The sequence below is a fragment of the Geospiza fortis genome, unplaced genomic scaffold (assembly GCF_000277835.1).
Source record: "Geospiza fortis unplaced genomic scaffold, GeoFor_1.0 scaffold88, whole genome shotgun sequence".
NCBI lineage: Eukaryota > Metazoa > Chordata > Aves > Passeriformes > Thraupidae > Geospiza > Geospiza fortis.
The window spans coordinates 1,388,019-1,408,656 of NW_005054434.1; the positions used below are offsets into that span (position 1 = coordinate 1,388,019).

A 20,638-nucleotide genomic window follows, 5' to 3' on the forward strand; every position below is an offset into this window, starting at 1 on the left:
ACTGGCAGAGTAGCCCATCATTTAACAGGGTAAGAGAGCTGATCTCAGCCTGGCCAGCAGCTCCCCCTTGGGAACCATTCCAGCAGCCAGAATCAGCAAGGCAGGATGGAGTCCAACCAAGAGCACATGGCCCTCAGTCATTGGCAAGGACGTGGCAAAGCAGCTCTGCTCCGTTTGGGCTTTGCACAGCGCCAGGAATCTATTGTAGATCGCTTGCTCTGTCTTTTTGAAAGGCTTGAAACAGCCATGCTGATGTGCCTTAATTCTGCAGAGAAACTATATCCAGAGTTTCTACAAGTCATAAAGTCTCAGGACAAACTTCTTTTAAAAGGACAGGTTATTTTTGTAGCCAACAATGCTGGTGACTGCAAAGGTTGTCTCAACAGTAAACAAATTTCCAGGTCTTTGAGTGCTCAGTAGTTCTGACTCTACCCTCTAGCACAGCAAGGCACAAAAACAGGATGACAAAACAAGAAATGACAAAAGTAATGTCCTCATTTGAGAACACACTCTTTATCTCTGATAAAATCTGAACTCTTATCTGCAGTGTGATAATCACTCTTATCTACATGGAAGTGTGTTTCATGGGTGTCAAAACATGCTGCAGAGAGAAAACAGAGCCCTGCAATCCAATGGAAAGAAGCATCATCAATTCATAATTGCTCCCAGTGCTCCTGGATAAGAGATTGTCTCTAGATACTATCAATAGATTTATTACATATATATACATATATTTAAAGGGATCTCTGTGCTCTGGCAGCTTTTATTGGGATTTCTCTGGAAAATATACTTGTAATATATGGTACATAGGTTTTCATTTACACCAGAAACACAGGGGCAAGACTTTCTAATCTGGTGATGTACCAGTGCTGGGCTGAGTGCTCATAGATTAATAATAAGTAGATACAGTCATAGCAAATTACTTCTGAACTTCTTTGAAGCTTATAAAACTGCTATTAAAATCCAAAGGAAGCGTGACAAGGTTCATCAAAGATTCATTGCTTGTTGTTGTAGACTTCAAATGATGAATGAGAGAGGGTACATTAAAATTCTGCTGCTGCCACTAGCACTTCAGGAAGCTTTTGGAGGATAAATACTGCTTCTACTTAAAGGCAACAGGTTTTGAAAGAATGAGTCACATTTTCCAATACAACTTAACAATCTTGTTTAATAATTGACATGAAGGGGCACTGGCTGCTCTCATCAGGCAAACACATGCTAGAAAATACAACAGATTCCTCCACAGATATTCAGATATTCAAAGCCAAAGCATTGCATGCTGCTGGGATTATGGCAGTGCTCTGGGTGACAGGCAGGACTGATCAGCTTTTGTTTCCTCCTGCAGACCTTGCTAACTGCATCTAGGTTTTCAAGGCCAAAAAGTCAGAGAAAGAGCACATTCAGGGAATATCTTTGACATCCCTTGAGAAAAGGCTCTCAGATGACCTGAGGTGGCATGGCTTACAATGACCCCACAGCAGCAACTCTGAACCTGTCAGCAGCCCTTGTCAAAAATGTGTTCTAAATTAACATGTTAGAAATACAGCTTCCTTTTTGTGTTTAGTATAACCCCATAAGTGATGTTACTGTTTGGACATGCTTTATGTTGCAGATAAAACACAAAGATAACAGAAGAGCACTTCCTTTGTTCATTATATTAACAGACAAGAATTTATTCAGCTTTTAGATGGCCTGTGTGGGTATGTGCATATCAAGGAGCACATAATTAAATACTAAAGTATTTAAAAGCCTATAAACAGACAATAAAGGGGATATAAAACCCACTTTATATTCCTTTAGAGTTCATCTCATGCAATGTCTTAGACAATATAAACATATATCAATATGTATTTAAAAAAGCCTGCTTCAGGGCTGAATTTGAGGATCTAGAACCAAAATGTTAGGTGACAAAATCCAAGGGTGATATAATCTGTAGTGGATGAAACAAGGGGTTAAAACAGGCCAAATGCCCCCCAGCAACCTGCACAACTCCACACCATGGAAGGTGACACCAGCCTGTAAATGGGACATGTTCCCCCTGTGAACACAGCTCTGCTGCTCTGCAGCCTACAAAAATTTATCATCCTTTGCCAGATTGAGGCAACTCTATGCTGCTGATCTAGGCTAGTAACAAATTTGTGCTGTTGCACATTTAAACATCAAACTCCTGTAGGAATGAGGCTTTATTCATTTTCCAGGATGAAAGGATGCCTATCAAAATGGCTAATTTCTATTTGTACCTAGTTACAACCAAACTAGAATAATTTTATTCTCAAATAAATGTCCACAAGCAGATGAAGGATTTGGATTAGAACCAGTGCCACTGTTTTTTAGTCTGAGCTTCCACTGGGTTTGCTGTAAATGCAGCACTGAAAAATGCATGAAACAGGATCCAGTGGGGAATAAAGAAAGAGGATAAATGGGTGAAGCCAAAATGAATTAGAAGGGTGCAAAATACTGACATGGGGAGCAGTTTTGATCACTATTCTTTACATTTTAGTGCTTTCTGGCAGCATCAAATTACAGCACACCTGCATTAAGAGGGTGAAGCACACTTCAGTTTGTCAGTAGGCCCTGAGGCACAGCACCAGCCCAGGTCAGGTACCCATCTCGGTGGCAGTGGATCAAATGCATTTTGACTAATTCCACTGAATTCCATTGTTTCCTCCCATGAGAAAAAGTATTCATTATTTAGGATTATAATACAATCTAGATGAGTAATTCCTGATTTCAGCTGTGCAGTACCAGGCACTACTCAGAGAGAGAAATGCCTCCATCTCCCAAGAGCTCATAAAACACAGAGAAATCCTGCTTTGCTTGTTCTACAAGACTTGTACCATGTTTTACTTGCACTGTTAAGTGCTTGGTACTTTACTATGCACAGGTGAGAGCCATTCCATAAGACTGGATGACTTCTGTGCTATTTAAAATGTTTCCATATTTCTTGGGGTGCTCTGTAAAAGTTGTTTTTTCCAGTCAGCGTTTCACACTGATGATCAGTGGCTGAAAATCTGTTTAAAAACACTGAAACTGCCAGAACAGTGGGACAGGCAAATTTCTTCAGGTCTGTCAGGAGACTGGTGATATTAGGGATAATTTATAGGGAAAAAGGAGCAACATCTCTTTGAGATTTAGACTAAACAAGGTATTTTGGCTTTTAATGCTTTATTCTGTTGCCATAATGCAGTACTCAAATATGGGGTTTCATTATTAGGAAAAAAAAATTAAAAAGCACGTTACATTCCTCAGAATTTTACTGAGAGTCTGACTTCACTAAAATTCATGGACTTGGGTCACAGAAGCATATTTTCTGTTACATGGGAAGTTGGCCAGCAAAATTAGAAGTAATAAAATAACTAATTCAAGTGTGTAAGCACTAAAAAAATATTTCTAGACCTGTGGCTTATTAAATTGCATCAGAATATTGTCTGCAGCAAAGAACTTCATTCTTTGGTTGAGGTGTATCACTGAAACACATCATCAGAATTTTGTTACAGCATGTTCACATGTTTTCTGGGAGAAAAGAAGGGGAATATTGTATTTCATGGGAGAATTTTCCCTCCTTCCCACCTGCAACTGTGTTACTGAGCAGAACAAAAATAAATCAGAACAATGTGTTCATGAGCAATGGATGATGGAAAAACTCACCAGAGCAGGAATCTGGACTGAGATCACCAATGTAAAGTTCAGTGGAGCATGGATGGCAACCTAGTATTTGTTGCTTCCCAAAGAATAAAAAACTCAACTCTTGGTTTCTTTTGACCTTTTCATCTCCGGCTCTATTTGTAGCAACTCAAGCTTTATCTAACATCCAATAACATTTTTGATGAACTAAACTTAGTGTATTTGTTTGGGTTCTCTTGTATTTTTAATTTCCACCAACCTCTTGGTATAAATTGTGCAGTGTTAAGTGGGGCTCACATGAAACAGAAGGCATGATTTCCATTAACTTCCATGTAGCCAGATTTTTACCTAGTTGGTATAACTTTCTGCGGTAGCTTAGCATGAGCACTGAAATTTTGCCCTTATCCCTCAAAAATGCAGGTTCCCTTTCCATTAACATTATTCAGTTTAATGGATGTGGTATCAAGATCTAAAGAATCCTACCAACAAAAGCCTAGAGACTTTCCAGCGTGAACCTATTCCCCACGTAGAGGGAATGGGCATTAAATGGAAAAAAAACAAATAATAATTTACCTCCAGTAAATTCAAGGATTTTGGATCATGCACTGTGATTTTTCTTTTTTTTTTCTTTTTTTTTTTTTTTTTGGCAAAAATACCTGTGTGGAGATGGAATGGAGAAAGGGAAAACAACAGATTGATAATACCCTTGCTAACAATGTAGGATTACTCATGACCCCAACAGCATTGCCAGATCATAACAACCTCAGAGCAGTTTCTGTAAGGTGTAGGTTGAAGAACTTTTTCTTTCTCTTCGAGGGGCTTAGTGCAAAAGGAAGAATATGGCTCAAGGAAGCAGATGGAAAAACATTTCTGACAGCTTAAGTACAGTTAATTATTTGTAGGCGAAGCATTCTGCTATCAGCACTGATTTGCTGTACTTGAAACTGAAACAGTCAGAGCAGCAACAATTTTATTCAGCATCACTGCAATTACCTGACTATAAATAGGAGACCTTGCCTTTCATCCCTTCCAGGAACAGGCAGCTAAAGGCCAGCACACTGTGTAGATGCCTCTTTGGTAAGCAGCTCATCCAAGTCTCCTCTCCCATTTTTTTCCACCTCTTACCTTTTTCTTTTAAGCAGATTCAACAGTTACTGGAAAAAGAAAAAAAAAAAAGAGTACAACATGTATGGGAAGAGTTCACAAGGTATGTATCACCTCTTTCACTTCACAGATAGTGGAGCTGAGGAAAATGAATACTCATTTAAGAACATGTTCATTTCACATCTGCTCCTGAAGGAGCAAAGGGTGATGATGTGTTTTCTTGTGTCTTCTGGGATTTATCATCAAATAAATCCCAGAAGATTCTTCTCTCTGTGAGAGAAGAGAACTCTGCTCCTAAATAATGACATTCAGCCCTCTGGGAAAAGAGACAGGAAGAAAGGAGGCTTGCAGAGGAAATCTCCAGCCTCCGCTAACCAACAATGAGGAACTGGAGACAAAAAGGATAGCACTGATTATTTCTCCCTCAAAAGTGTGACGTGGGCAAGACACTTCCTTGTGACCAAAGATCACAGTATTCTTTTCTATTCTTCCCTGGCTTTGGTTAAAGCAGAATCACAGAATCTCCTGAGCTGGAAGGGACCCACAAGAATCATCAAGTCCAACTCCTGGCTCTGCAGACTAAATTCAATTAAAGTGAACATAATCAGTTTTTCCATCAGCTTTAAGATTTATATCAAAGAGACACAAAATGCTATTGAGAGCTGTGTGATTACTTTTTTGAATAAGTATTATTGGAAAAAACGGAGACTGTTAGCTTTCATTGTCCACTCACAACAAGGACTAATTAGAGTAAAACACTCTCCAGAATACTCTGAACAGCTGTGATTATTCACTCTTAAGAAAGATTAATTTGACTGGAAAGACAACAGAGAAACCCTTTAAAGAAGACATGGAGAATAGAGTTTTCTATGGGAGGACAGGAGACAGCTCACTTTTAACAGAATGGAGGGTGAAAAGGACTTCTTTCTCTATATATTGAAATCTTAAGCAGCATGAGAGAAAGCGTACTTAGGCTAATGTTGGCTCAAAAGCAAGTGGAATAAATTATCTAAGAATAAATTTATTCTGAAAACGCAAAAAAAAAAAAAAATTCAAGTACCAGAGCAGTGAAATCCTGGAAACACTCACTCAAAGCAGTAGTAGGACCAAATGAAGTGTTCTGCTTTCCAGTGGAGCTTGGTAAGTGTGTTGATGAAGTTGCCTGCAATAGAGAACCTCTTTCAAATGACCAAGCATACCCACTGCAGTCCTTGAAGTCCCCTGAGGCTACATTCAGAAGACCCACATAAACAACTGCTTTTTGTGCAAAGTCAAGAATTACAGCCCAAGGCCAGTTACAAAAACTCACAGAGCTTCTACTCAGCCCTGCGGGAAAATAATTGACCTCCTACCAGTCCAGCTCATCCCTGAACCTCAGCATCTGAAAACTGTGTGGATTAGGCAAGAAGCCATCATACTTTTATCCATCCAACCTCACAAAATTCCAAGCCTTTCAATGAAACTGACTTGAAAGCATGTATTTGGAATATAGGGAACCTGAAGTAATTTCTTTTCATCTCCCATGAAATCCTAGAAGATGCATGGAACGATTCAGTCACCTGCTCAGAGCTCAGAGATGAAAGTTTTATGAGGTAGCAAGACATCTAGAAGTTATTCACTGTGACTTGTTCCTGTGAATCTGGTTCCTATACTGCTGTAGAACTAGATGATTTAGTCAGGATGCAGAGATGAAATTCAGTTACAGCCAAACATCATTTTCATGGGTTGTGCATTAATTATTCCTCTGCAGCAGAGCTCCATCAGTTAGCTCTGTAATGGTGCAGTGAAGTTCCTTAGCTCAGGCTCATTCCAAGAGAACATATCTGTATTGCCAGCAGAGTCAGTGTGATTTCAAGAGCAGTTCAGCCACCTCTGTGGTGGGTGCAATCCAAACCTATGAACCATCAGAGTCCAAATCAGCTTCTCAACATCTGATTTGGCAGCCTTATGCTTCTAGAACTGGGTATACTACATTGTACGAACATAAAATGCATCCAATAAAAACAAACTACTGTAAATTAAAGTATGTCAGCCCTTGGGACAACTTCATATAAATATTGTTAGAATGATCCCAGAATAATGCTTGCACAGGCCAGCTAGCCCCATTCCAAGCAATACCCAGGTAGGATTTGGGAGCTGGCATGGTCCAGGAGCAGAGTTATCATGCAGCCACTGTGCTTTGCTGGTTAACAGGATTTAATTTTGCTACTGCACAGACCAAACCAGAGTGAGTCCTGGCACTGCAGGCACACAGTAACTCCAGCTCCACAGGGAACATGCCAGACATGGGATGACTCAGCAGCCATGGTGAGACTGCATGAGCTGCTGTGCCCAGCCTAGAAACACCTCAGAGCTTGGTACAGGATCAGTCTGCTGGCCCTCAATAGCCAGACCAAAGGTGGTGATCTGTGAGATCCCGCTAACAGCACCAGCTGTGAACAAGCCAGGGGACAGATGGGCCTCTCCACACTGTTCTCTGCCAATCTCTGGTAGAAACCCACCTTATGCAAGAGCTAAGCAGTGTCTGTGAAGGCTCTGGTGTTAGTCTCGAGTTTACAGCCTTGCTACTACCCACAGCACCAGTGACTTTGAGGGAATGAGTCTGGGTTCACCTGGATCAGCACTGAAATATATTTAGCAGCAGTTCTGGACACTTGATGCCTTTGACCTGTCAAACAGATGGACCTAAAATGTAAATAGATTGTGAGTATTTATGTAGATATGTATTTGTATATACATATATATGTATAAAGATATGCAGCCCATATAAATGAATTCGAATGAGAATTCTATGACAAAATTTTAAAACCTTTAAATTATAAAAAACTGAACATCTTTCAATAGGAACCTCATAAAAGACAAAGACATTTTGTGTATTTGTTCCAGCTTAAATTTTACAGCAGAAGTAAAACTGCAAAACAGAATTACAGACCACAATTAGCTGGTCCAGTATTTGCTATCCAGCATTGTGATGAATATAATAGCTATGTTACAATCCTCTTTAAATATATGCAGCTTTTACCTGGTTTGGGGTTTTTTTTTCAGTCAGAGGAACACTATTCTGATAAGTGCTTGGCCTGATTAGGTTAAACCCAATGTATTTCTACATCTCACTGAATGGTGTTGGTGCATCACAAATGAAGTACAGAAATATATTGGATGTTCATCTGCAGGAATAGCACATAGTTAGAATATAGAATACTGAAACTGCAAATTCTTTTGGTATTTTGTTTTGGTGGGGAAAAAAAACCCAACAAACCAAAACCAGTGAAGCAGTTCCATGAGACTTGACATCCCTGTTTGATTGGTGTCATGAGAACAGCCCTGCAGCTCAGTCACATATCCATCCAAAGTCCACTCACTGCTTGTTTTCAGAATGCTGTACAGATCTTCTTTCTGTGTAAGATCATCTTGTCCTGTGCTTCCTCAGTCCAGAATAGTCCTTAAGAAAAGGAATGTTGCTTCCTGGAAGACAGCAGGAACTACAGGCATTAAAGTTTTAATGAATCCACCAAACCAAGCAGCATTATCCCTGGAAAGGTGAATAGTTGTATAATTTGGCCCACATTGTTGCAATTTTTTTTTTGTTTGCTTGGGTTTTGAAAATCATTTGCTGCAATACATTGAGAAACAGGAGACAAACAGAATTAACTCAGCCATTCTCCCATGGTATTCTGCTTCTCTTTGCTGGATCTCTCTTTCATGTACCATATTTACTGCTTGGGTTCAAGGTCTTCCTCTTTGCTGTTTTTAATCATGCATCCCTTGGTTCACTCATCCTTGCACCTCCAGCCTTTGTTGTTTTCAGTCCTTAGTGATGATCTTTCAGTTAAGAGCTCACCAGAGTGTAGATCATGCTGAATGTAAAAGAAAGACACAATATGAAAGTATCCCTTTGAAGCATGCAGAGCACTTTGATTTTTATGACCCTTTGCTGTCTGATCCTCAGGTCTGGCTGTAATGGCCTGTGCTTTCCTTTGCATTCCTTCTATCTCTCTAAAGCATCTTAATTATGGTGCATTCAAGATGGGTATCAAAAGGCACTCAAGAAATAACAAATTCATTATCCACATCCTACTGCACCACAAGCTGTGTTTGAGCTTTTTAAAGCTCAGTCTGATGTCTGGATTTGAACAGCAAAGAAACAAAACCATTTTGCTTTAGCGTGTTTGATCTTTCAAACTTCAACCAGCAACTCTCGGCAGGGCAGGCAAGGTTTTCCATGAAATTGCATTGTTTTGATTCCTTTGGAAAAAAACTCTGTGCACTAGAAGAAACATAAAATGCAGCCACCAGCTGGACTGAATCCATACATATTAAATGCAACTCTGAAAAGCAGAGAAAACAGTATATATGGCCACAGCTCCATTTTGCTGCAATTCTAATTCTGCCAATACCCAGGAAAGCATTGAAAAAATGTCTGTAATTTATACTATTTTATCTAGCACCAGGCAGTGGATTTTGGATGGTGGCCATGTTTTAGATTGAAGGGCTCAGAGGAAGCTGCACAGCAGTAAAGTCTCAGGAGAAATGCTACACCACACTGCTGAGCTGACTTTGATCCCAACACAAAAACGTGGAGTTAAAAAATGCTTTTTTCCCACAAAGCTCAATAGCATTTAAAAGGAATATTGAGAAAAAACAACGTGCAGCAGTGACTCCTCAAGATGTGGTGAACAGCAGAACAGGTCAGACACTAATAATCAGAGGAGAAAAACACACTTTTCTTCCACCAGCACACCTCTGCCTTGCAGAAGGATGACTACATGCAAGACTGGCTTGAAGAGGCAACTCCATGCAAATACATCATGGAGGAAGGAGTAGAAGATAGACAGCTACAGCATCACCTCCATTTAAAATGTGTTAGAGTTTGTTGTCCCGTAGTTTTTATGATGTGATTACACTGGGATCCTGGCAAGGCCTTACCTTAAATGATCCTGACATATTTTTGCACCGGGCATTTGTGCCTGTGCACTGAGGACATGTGACAGCTGAAAGGGGCAGGGGGACAATGCCCAATTGGTGTGCATATCTCCATGAATTTACTTTATTTAGGGGTTTGGATCATGCACAGGCTTTGCCCTGTCATGAAAGGGAACCTGTAGGAATGACTAGGGGCATGGTGCATCCCATGTTCCCACCCAACATCTACCTACCCATTTATTTACCATCTTGAGTATTACTATACCAAAGGTATAGTATTTTTCATATGATCCTCTTGAATCATAAGGAATTTTAGTTTTTTATTTGACGTAATGCCATTAGCCCAACATTCACAATTTTACCATCCCAAAAGATCATACAGAGAAGCAAAGGTTATTTCCTTTGGTTGGTGCTGGGACCTGGCTCAGGCCTTAGGTAAACACTAAATATTCTGTACTGAAGTGCCAGCAGTCAGCAGGAGTGCTTCCCTCAATCAACAGCAGAAGCAACCTTTTATGAGACTAAGGAAATTTTCCAACTGGTTCCACTCATTCCTAAATGCGATTCCACAAATGAAATGAAAAGCAGCTACTGTTCTCTTAGTGGAATGGCCAGACTCACCAGTAGAGATAGTAGAAGAAGGAAAGGAGGTAGAAGGCCAGCTTACACCAGGCCTCTTTCTGGCAGTAACTCAAGGTGTCTGCGTTCATGACTGCAGGTGGATCATAGGCCAGCTCTGAGCTGTCTGCTGGGCAACGAAAATACCTGAAAGAGCAGGAGAAGACACCTGGAATGATTCTCTAGTAATCTGTATTAAGTATGTGCAGACACACACCTGACTACCATCTTCCATGACATCGCAGGAACTCCCCTTTCTTTGCCAAGTCTCTATTTCCAGACATTGTAAAAATCAGGATGCTAGTCTAAGCACTCCTTTCTTACAGAACCAAGCAATTAATGGATGTGGATTTTCTGCGGTCTATTAATTCTTCAGATCAAAACATTTCCCCTTCCTACAGAGTTATTTCTGGCTTATCCACTCATAACTCACACATTGTGAGTGACAATATATGGTGGTTTGTGATCACAGAGAAGAGGAAGAATTATGGGTCTTTTACTGCACCTACACAACTGATTTCAGACATGATGAAAGGTGACAGTCCCAACCAGCTGGTAGCTAAGTTCCTCCAACTCTGAAAAGGAAAAAAGCCAATATGGAGCAATATAAGAAGTGGCTGACCAATGTTTTCTACATGTGGCACTGCTTAAGAATTTATCACCCAAATAATTTTCTTCAAAAAATATTTTTCTTCTTACACAGGACAAATTTCTAATGATTCTCAGCAATGACTGAGTGAGAAAATCATGACAGAAGAACTTTTTTTGGCAAAGGAGCTTTTGTCTCAGGTAGTTTGCAGTAAAAAGCAAAAGCAAAAACAAAAAAAAGAGAAGTCCTCAACAAAGATCAGCACAAATCAGAGGAAATATTATTATTTCTGCTGCTTTGACAAAGTAAGCAGAAGATTGCTGATTGCTTACAGATGGATAGACAGACAGGAAGATATAAAAACACCAAGCAAGCGACCAGCAGCAAACTTTCAAAGGAGATGTTCTCAAAGTAACTTTGCCTTTCTCCCTTCCAATGTTAGTCACATCCACTTACAACCTCTAATAAGATTGCAAGTTCTTTTATGGACAGCCACAGGTGGAATTTTGCTTAATTCTCTCAATTTGGATGAAGATATTACACAGTGTCTTCCCATGGTTCTGTGCAGAACTTTACACAATGAACCCAAACCTGCCTGTGGTTAAAGCAGGAGTAATTATGCAGTATCTATAGCAAAGCATATGAAGAATCATAGAAAAAAAAAAATTAGAAGTTTTCTCCAAAGGTTGATATCATTACATAGAATCTGACCATTTTCCCTTTGGAAAGAAAAAAGTTGTTTTTAGAAATTTTTTTAATGAGTCTCATTGTCACACTAAGGGTTGTTAACCCTTAGCAAAAGAGCAGCATAAAACATTATCATTTTCATTGCAGCAGAACAATAGAGAGAAAAGCACTTGTAGCTCATCTAATTTAGCTTTCTGAGAACTATACTGGCACTCTAATTTCTGAATAATACACTTGATCATATGACTCTGCATTACCACCAAGCTTTTGCAGAAAAGAAAAGTAAAAAAGCTACTGCCTTTTAGTTCCTGGTTGAGATGATGATTTTGACTTCTTTACAGAATTATTCTTCTGCTACCATATGTACCTTTGTAACACAAAGAGACCCTGATAGACAAAAATCATCTGTGCTTTTACAAACATTGTGAAAATGCAGAACTAGGGAAGTCTCCAGACTGACAATCACAAAAACTGATGTCTCTTGGTTATTTTCAGAAGCAACAGAAGGCTGATCCTCCACTAGAATGCAGAGGGAGATGCAGCAGCAGCAGCTGCATTGCCTGCCTGGAAAACAACAGCAGGTCTTATGTGATAAGTTCTGGAAGCCCCTCAGTGAATATAAACACAATTTAGAGGTCCAGAGTGGGAACTCCCCACTTCTTCATATGGGCAGTGTGAAGAAACAGCTCTTCATCTACTCCAATCCCTACTCCATGAGTCTCTAAAAGAGGATTCCCTTGCAGAACAGAAATTCCCTACTGTACAGAAAGAAAAAACTTACTTTACACTGAAAAAAAAATATCCAAAAGCTGCCAAAGAGGATGAGACACAAAAATCTGTCAACCTTCCCAGTCTGTTTCACAACTACAATGGAAAGGTTTCCTTGCTAGGGCTGAATGAAGAGGTCCAAACTCTTTCAGATATGAACTGTCTTGCAACTCCACATCTGTGAAGTATTTAGAGCTTCACTAAGCTCCACATTCACATTCCAGCCTATTTCACTTCCATGTTTTCACTTGTGATGAGTGCATCCTGACACCCTTCAGAATATTCATCCAAGTAACTGAAAGCCACATTGTATTATCATATGTTTTCCTCAGCTATTCTAAATCATGAAAAAAAATCCTTTTTCTCTGGAAATGTAAGTTTCAGTGGCTTATAGGCAAGAGCCTCTAGGCAAGAGATGCTCATCTCCACCCCTATCACTGTCCTTCATTGTTCACAAAACCTGCATGTGGGCTGAGCTGACTAGCAAGGCTAACAAGCAGCCAGCATATAAAAGAAGGGCTTACCTCCATAAGTGATAAAAAAGCAAAGGAACATTTAGCCCCAGCGTGAGCCACTCCTGAGCACATAAAAACATGATGCAGAAAAGACTGTGGATGGAGTACTCCGGCAGCACCAGCTAAAAGGAAAGGAGCAGAAAGAACAGAAGTCAGTAAAACAAACACCTCTTTGATTTTAGTCACCTAGGTAGTTTTTCAGAAACAAATCAACTCTGCAAGTCTTGCAAGTGTCCTGTGTGTCTGTCCCTAGACACACCTCAACTGGCAGAGAGCGTGGCTTTGAGCAAGGAGCACAGGACCCGGGGCCACGTTTGTAAAGGCTCTACCCAAGTTTGTACTCCAAGACGTGGGACAAATCACTTACTGTCTCATCTGGTGTTCCAGATCTATGTCTACAAAACGTACATGATATTAATGCCTCCCTCACAAAAGCATTTTGAGACTAAATGAATGCCAGTAAAAGAGTTTTCGAAGAATGAAGTTTTATTACTGAAGCATTCAGAAAGGAAACAAGGCTATTCCTGAAGTTTTGCTCCTACATTGGAGCAGTGTCTCTGGAAAAACAAAGTGCTGCTTCTACCATTTTGATATGTTATATACACCATAAAGAGATCAAATCCATTAGCAAGTCAGTCTTGCAAGCACAAACCCACTAAGACAGGAAACTCACTTCCTAAGAAAATCCAAGGCTCCCTACACTCGTTGTTTCAGAACCATGACGATTCTTTCTATTAAAAGAGAAAATGAGTGGGCAGCTGGCAGAAGCAGAAATGTATGTGATGTTGATTCAGAGTAGTTATTTCAAAAGGCACTTTGCTTTCTTCACTGCTTTCTCATTTCTTAGCTGTCTTTCTTCTCTTGTTTTCTTCCCATGTCTTTTCTCAGAAATCTCTGTTTCTTTTCTTCAAGTCACAGAAAAGACTAATTTCCAGCAGTGCATATTTCTCAAAACTAGACAAACTCATGCAAAACTCATCTGCATCCACTGCTTCATCTTGGAGATACATCAACCAAAATCAAATCACAAAAAGCATTTGGGGGCTTTTTTTGATGACAATTCATTATCATATGTCAAATAATTAAAGTGAGCCCTATTTTTTTTAAAAAAACAAGGTAAAATTTACTACACAGTTTTCCCAAATAACTACTCCCATATAGAGCTGTGCTGCAAGGAATTCCATCATCTTGGCTCTAGGAGTCTTTCCACCTTACATGGCACATACTGTTCTAATGCATTTCACTTCAGCACTTGAAGAACTTAACAGATTTGGGCATCTCCGTTACTGTGCCTTCAACTTAAACATTCTCAAGGGCTTATTTTATGTGGATGAGAAATCATAATACAATTATATACTTCAGATTCCAGATGGTACTTATTTATCACTGCTGGATCTTTTTTTTTTTTTCAGTTTGAGAATGTGATTTACAACATGACTATAACCTTTCCCCAAAGAATGATTCATCTTCATAACAAATTGTAGACAAGAAAGGTCTTCATGATGTACATCTGCCCACTGAACATCACAACACTCAAAAGCATATTACATTCATTTTCACATATTTGATTGCTGTTTCCAACACAATACACAAACTTAGCTAGACTGCAACCCTGGTGCCTGATCAGTGGGCTGGCTGGTAATAACAGGGAAGGAAACCCACGGTGAATATTTATGCAGAGCTTGAAAAACAAACCAAAAATCTGCAGTGAAATTAGAAAGGAAGCAAAGGAAGCTGAGGACTCTCAGAAGTAGGCTCACTTTCCAGTCACAATTTCTGGTGTAAATTAAATCTATCTATACTTTTGGTAGAACAGTAAAAGGGTCATTGATGTCTCTTCAACCTTTTCTTGGAGTGGTATTTTCCTGTAGACATAAATAAGTAGGGATCATTGCTAATCAGTTTTTCTGGAGAGAATTCCTGCAAAGAAGCAAACAAAGCCCAGCCTGCAAAGCCAGTTACATTCAGCTGATGTACTTCAGAGACCAAATCTAAAAGGAGGTGAGAGACTTGGAAGCATAAGTATAGAAAGGCACTAACTAACAGCAAGGCTTATGAGGTCAAGTAAATAACTAAAATAAAACACTGCCTCAGTTCCTGACTCTAAGAATCATCCTACAATTTGACACTATATCCTCTGAAAACAATGAAAACTTGAAATCAACTTTAGCAAACGTGGGATTCAGCTCCTGGAGAGAAGAAAGCTGGCTGAGAAACAAGCAGCAGTCAATCCTTGTAGCTCCTGCTGAGGTACTCAACTGAAAAGCAACTTCAGTGATACAGATAACTGCAACAGGAACTAAACCAATGTCTTTAATTCATTCCTGTGAGAGCATAGGAAGCTGTCAGATGGTAAACATGTTAGGATATAAATAGTACACTTCTATTTTGAACCAGGAACATCCCGATTCAAATAACGACCTCTGCTTTCTGACACAGCTCAAGATAAAGCTTGTGATGGTTATGAAACATGGCGGAGAAGGAGAAACTGGCATAGCAGCACAACTCTTAAGGGAGGCAACTTGGTCACTTTGAGGCCCAAACTCAAATAGCACCACAAATTTACCACCAGAAATTCAGATGGCTGATATTTCACTGTGGAAAACCACAGGAAAGCCTGAAAAGGAAGTCAGCTTCTACACAAAAAAAAAAAAAAAAAAAAAAAAAAAAAAAAAAAAAAGCTGCTAATCAGAAATGCCTTTTGCTACAACATAAGCAAGGGAAAAAGAAACCACTGTAACTTTGTTAGTTTTGTTCTGATATAACTGTATAGTTAAGTAAATGTCCACATCAGTAAACCCTGATTCACAATTTATCACTCACATTTAAAATGTAAAACCTTAGGTGGGTATCATGCTCATTACCATCTCACCACAAGAATTCATTCTCATATGAAGTAGTACACACACACTGCACATGGAGATTGATCCTTCTGTAATTCCATAGAAAATAAAGCAGGTTTTGCTATGGACAGACACCTAGGTTTGGCTGAACTAAACAGCAGGAAAAAAGCACTGAATTTAAGCACCTATCAGCAGCTTCTTTCTGTTTATAGGAATACAAAGACCTCTTTAGAGAAGCTCAGTCCTAAATGAAGTTATTCTGTTTCCCATTTCCTAAATCTGTTCTGTTGTTCTTACACAAAAGATAAACCTGTCTTTTTCTGTTTGTATCTTTCCTCCTTATTCTGTTTATTACAGATGGATACCTCCTTCTCAAATGTAATTTTGATTTTACAGGACACTGTATCATTTTTACATGGAATGACTCTTACAGTTTGTCTCACCAGTGAACAGGGCCCATAAAATACCTCATAGAAAACAGAACTGGGAAGATATTATGGCAGGAATAATAATATCCCTTCATCAGTGCTATTAAATTTCACAAATCTCAAACAGTTTTCTCACTCTTAAGACACTGAATTGTCAAGATGCTTCTTTCCAGCACTTTGCTTAGACCAATGCTCCTGAGTGCTCCACACTAATAATAATAATTCTCACAGAATTGCTGTTCCGTCCCCAAAACACCCAAGAGTCTCCATCAGTCTCCATCTGTGCCTGTCAACCTCCACACCGAACCACAGATTTTACACTGTACCCAGAAATTGCCAGCCATTACACTCTCTACCCTACCAGAGCTTCTGAGACTCTTCATTACACTGTTAGAGGCTGAAAAAACTTCCTCTCTTAATGCCTGCCTTCTCCTCCTACAGATGGCAGGAAAATCCTGCAGAGAAGTGGGGGTTGAATCTCCTTCTGGTGATTACCCCAGTTCAAACAAGTTGTTCGCCTTAAAATCACACCAGCCCCTTTCCATCCACCTGAAAGCAACAGAAAATTTCAAGCATCATGCATGTGTGGAATCACAGGCCCCAGATGAGGTCTGATCTAAGTGCACACTGCTTTATTGCGTGGTTATTGCTATTGCATCTGCCTGCACTAGAGGAGGGCTGCAGCTTGTCACTATGGGGCTCATTTGCTGCTTTTTTCCACCACATCCCTCAAAAAAGCTGACAGAATCAGTCCTCATCAATAGCAGGGGAAAGAGGGGGTGGAGGTGTACCCAAGGTTTTCAGGACACGGGAGTTATTTCAATAGCACTTTAAAGCCCATCCCTACAGAGCCTGCCAGAGCTAACCTGGGTTACTGGGGAGTGTCAGCTGAGTTAAAGACACTGTGAGATCAAAGGGAGATTATTTAATGACTCCAAAATTCCCCTAACTGAACAGCACAGACCAGAAAAATCAGAAGTGTAGTGCAAGAAAGGGAAAAAAAGAAAGCAAAACCACACAAAAAAATAGTAGCAGCATGTGCCTTAGCCCAGACTGTGTGTGTATGTGGAATGTACATACTCTGAAACAAATCATCTGTTTCCTCCTGCTGCTGCACAAACCAAAGAAGAAGGGTCAACTATGTGTAATTTAAATACACAGACCATACATCTTAATAATTCTAACAGTTTTAAACATACTGCTTGCTCTGATCAAACAGACGAAACACTAAATTTTACTCTTGAAATACAAGAAGTCTTCCCACTTTTCTAGTGTAACCTTCTAATCTACTTTAAATGATTTGGGCTACTTGACTTCCAAAAACTCTTCTGAAAGGCTGCCCTAGAGCCAATACAATACTGTCACAGTAAATATACTAAGGTTTTCTGTCCAAATATTCAGGTCCAATTTATTTCAATTCTCCTGTTAAAATCCACACTTGCTTGTGTCTCTACAGACTGTTTGCTAGTTGCTAATTCAGTAGCATCAAATTGTTATAACACAAACGTGTAACAAAACCATTTTAAGTAATTCAAAACCATGTTATGCAAACCTCTAGAAGTATTTAGAGGTTTGGTAGGTAGATTTGTGCATGCAGTTCAGAAGAAAAGACTTGGGAAATGGATTCCAGATCATCAAAAGGACAACATGCAGTTGAACATACTAAATTCATGTATGCAGCTTTACATTTTATCTGGGGGAGAGGAGCAGCACACACATGCAAGACTTAATGTTACAAACAAAATGTTTGAGAGCACAAATTAAAAAAAAAAAGGGATATAATATCTGTTTTCACCCCTCTACTCTCTGCTCAGGATCACAATGAAACAAAGCAGCAAAAAGCCAGTGCTTTGTGAAGGTAATTTAATTATTCCAAAGAGCTATTGGAATTTCTTTAAACATTTCTCTTAAGTGGATGTGAACATAAGTCACTCCACAGCACAAACACCAGACAATGAAATGAGTAACACAAAGAGCCTAATTACTATTCTCACTCCTTATCCATCTGTGACAGAGTACAAGATCTAATATTAAAAGACAAGATTTCTGGATGCTCTTTCCATCTCAGCTACTAAACACATTTATATTTAGGCCTATCATTTCACTTCTCATTGTCTCTCTCTCTCTTCTGCAACATGGGGATAATTCTATTCAATTCTATATATTCCACTGGAGCTAGTTTCTGACTAGAATATTTAAGCTTTTTTTTAAGACCAGTAATAACTTTAACAGGAGTGAAAGATGAGAATCAGGTCTTTACAGGACACACAGGAGTATCCATAAATATTTTTGGTATTGCAGAGCCCGTGGAAGGTCACAGCAGACAACAGGTAAAAAGGTTATGAAACGGATTTAAAAAAAGACTGAAAGGTCTGCAGGGCACCAGCACAATCCAAGAAGTGCCCCATCCTTGGCAGGCATGTCATTAGGGCAGATGTGCTGTGATCTTACAAGTGCATCTCCTCTGCAAACTGTTCTTTTCCACTCAGCAGGGATCAGGAGACATCTTTATGACCTTCCTTTTTCTAACGCTAATTCCGAACCAGCAACAGAAGCTGGGTTAGCAACCCCGGAGCGCCAACTCCTCTGATTTCCACAGTGCTGGCAGAAAACAGGGTAATAAACCTCTCCTTGCCCTACCTCACTTTGGTATTTCAGGCACAAGCAGCCAGGACACCCTGCAGCTGGGCTGCTCCAAGAGCTCCTGCCGCCTTTGTCTGCTCCCCCAAAAGTGGGGAGAACGGCAATTAGCACAGCAGCTGCTCGTTAGGAGCTACAAAACCAACCCCCGGTTCACAGGCAGGGCTATGAATGCACAAACCTCAGGGATGATCAAAATGAAGTTCAGCCATCTGCAGGGCTCAGGAAAGGCCCTCAGGCCTTCTCCTGGGGGTCTGCCCAAGATTGACACTTCCATAAATGCTGGAAATGAAGTGTTCGCTAAAGGGCTGTTTCCACATCGGGTGTGTGAAGAGCGGCAGTCCCAGGAAGCAGATTTGGTGCAGTGCAGACGTGGCCAAGACATTTCCCTCCCTGGCACTACAACAGCTCTATAGAAAACACCAGCACTGAGATGCAAGGCGGGACATTTAACTCTCAGCAGAAAAAAACTCTGCATCCATAAACAGGTATGGGGTGGAATCATTGTGCTCTACATTCAGGAATTATACTGCTTTTTGTAATTGCACAGTGGCTTTATAGGGTGTGATCCCAACTTAAAGCCACACTGAACATTCTGCCAAACATAACAGTGACCTCTGGTTTAACTTCCTTCATTTTATTAAAATGCAAATACTTACTTTATTGCATACTGAATTAGAGCAAATATAGGCCATTAGCAAGTCAAATGCTGCCAATATTTCAACACAGCTCTGAGGAACAGATGCATAAATTGCATCACCCCAAGTGGCTGAGAAGTACACTGCTCTCAGGAGGACAGCACAGACAAGATTACTCATCTACATTTTTGCTGCATCTTCAGCTTATTCCACTGTTACTTGCGATGTTCTCCCACTGCAAGGACTTATGTTTACAAACCCTCTAGAAGAGGACTGGGAGAAGCTGAATTGTAGAGCAAGAGGTCATCAGTTACAGAGTGACACTTTGTTTGGCACTTTGATTATTGACTAAACACTTAGAGATGAGATTAGTAGCAAAATATAGTTAGTTAAGCTGAAATAGTTTCATACAGAAATATTTTCATGAGTAGCAACACTGTGAATATCTCCCTTCAAAGGATATTCCAGTTTTCATCAGGCATCACTCTGGCAAATCCTACTTCCCCCCTGGAGCAGAAGAGGAATAAGGACCAAACTGTGACTGAGTCACAAGTTTGAACTCTTCACTCTTGCAATAGTTTTCCTAACTTCTCCCATTACAAGCTCCCCCTGCTATGAGCACCTGGCAGACACAGCAGGATCTATCTTCTCATTATCCCTAGGTAAGCACACAGACATCCTTAGGCAATTATTGCTAAAAATAACAATTGTTATGTTCTAACTTTTCAAAAGTGCTGAATTCAGGAACTTGTAAAATTGACTAAAAATAGTGTTGGCACAATTCACTTAATCAATGAGTGTCAGTAGTGAATGAATTGCCTGCCAGAAATACTACACTTCCTCTCAGTTCTTTAGTCCTATTTTAAGGACTTTCTTTCCAGATATGATACTGTATCGAAAGAAAGGACAAAAGGGATTATATTCAGTATTTTTACTGCAATAGTAATACTTTTTTTAGTACATATGAATACAACCTCTTTAAAATAAAACAGAAAGTGTGAAGAAGAGATGTACTATCTCTAGTCAAGCAAAATTTATGGGATAATTTGTGTACAAAATATAAATACTGCCAGCTCTTTGATCCCAATTCTATTATCAGTTCTGCAAAATAGCTTCTGTGCCAAGTTCCATCCTTTCTGATGAAATTCAAACTATGTGGGTGCCCAAAAGACTAACTGAATAGGGAATGCCCAATTTTATCCCATTCCACACTTCATAGATAACAAATAAGTAGGCAGAAAAGAGTTAAAAGAGGGAAAGA

At 39.7% G+C, this 20,638-nt stretch overlaps 1 protein-coding gene across 1 annotated transcript in view; it reads right to left on the reverse strand.

The window, feature by feature from the left end:
- Positions 1–7,580: 7,580 nt before the first annotated feature.
- The window catches only part of CNIH3 (cornichon family AMPA receptor auxiliary protein 3), a 27,280-nt gene continuing 14,222 nt past the window's right edge, over positions 7,581–20,638 (reverse strand). The window contains exons 4-6 of the mRNA XM_031061957.1: positions 12,838–12,950; positions 10,273–10,416; positions 7,581–8,585 (exon numbers count right to left, since the gene is read on the reverse strand). Coding sequence (XP_030917817.1) covers positions 8,558–8,585; positions 10,273–10,416; positions 12,838–12,950 — 285 coding nt within the window. The 3' untranslated portion in view covers positions 7,581–8,557. The remainder of the gene's footprint in view (positions 8,586–10,272; positions 10,417–12,837; positions 12,951–20,638) is intronic.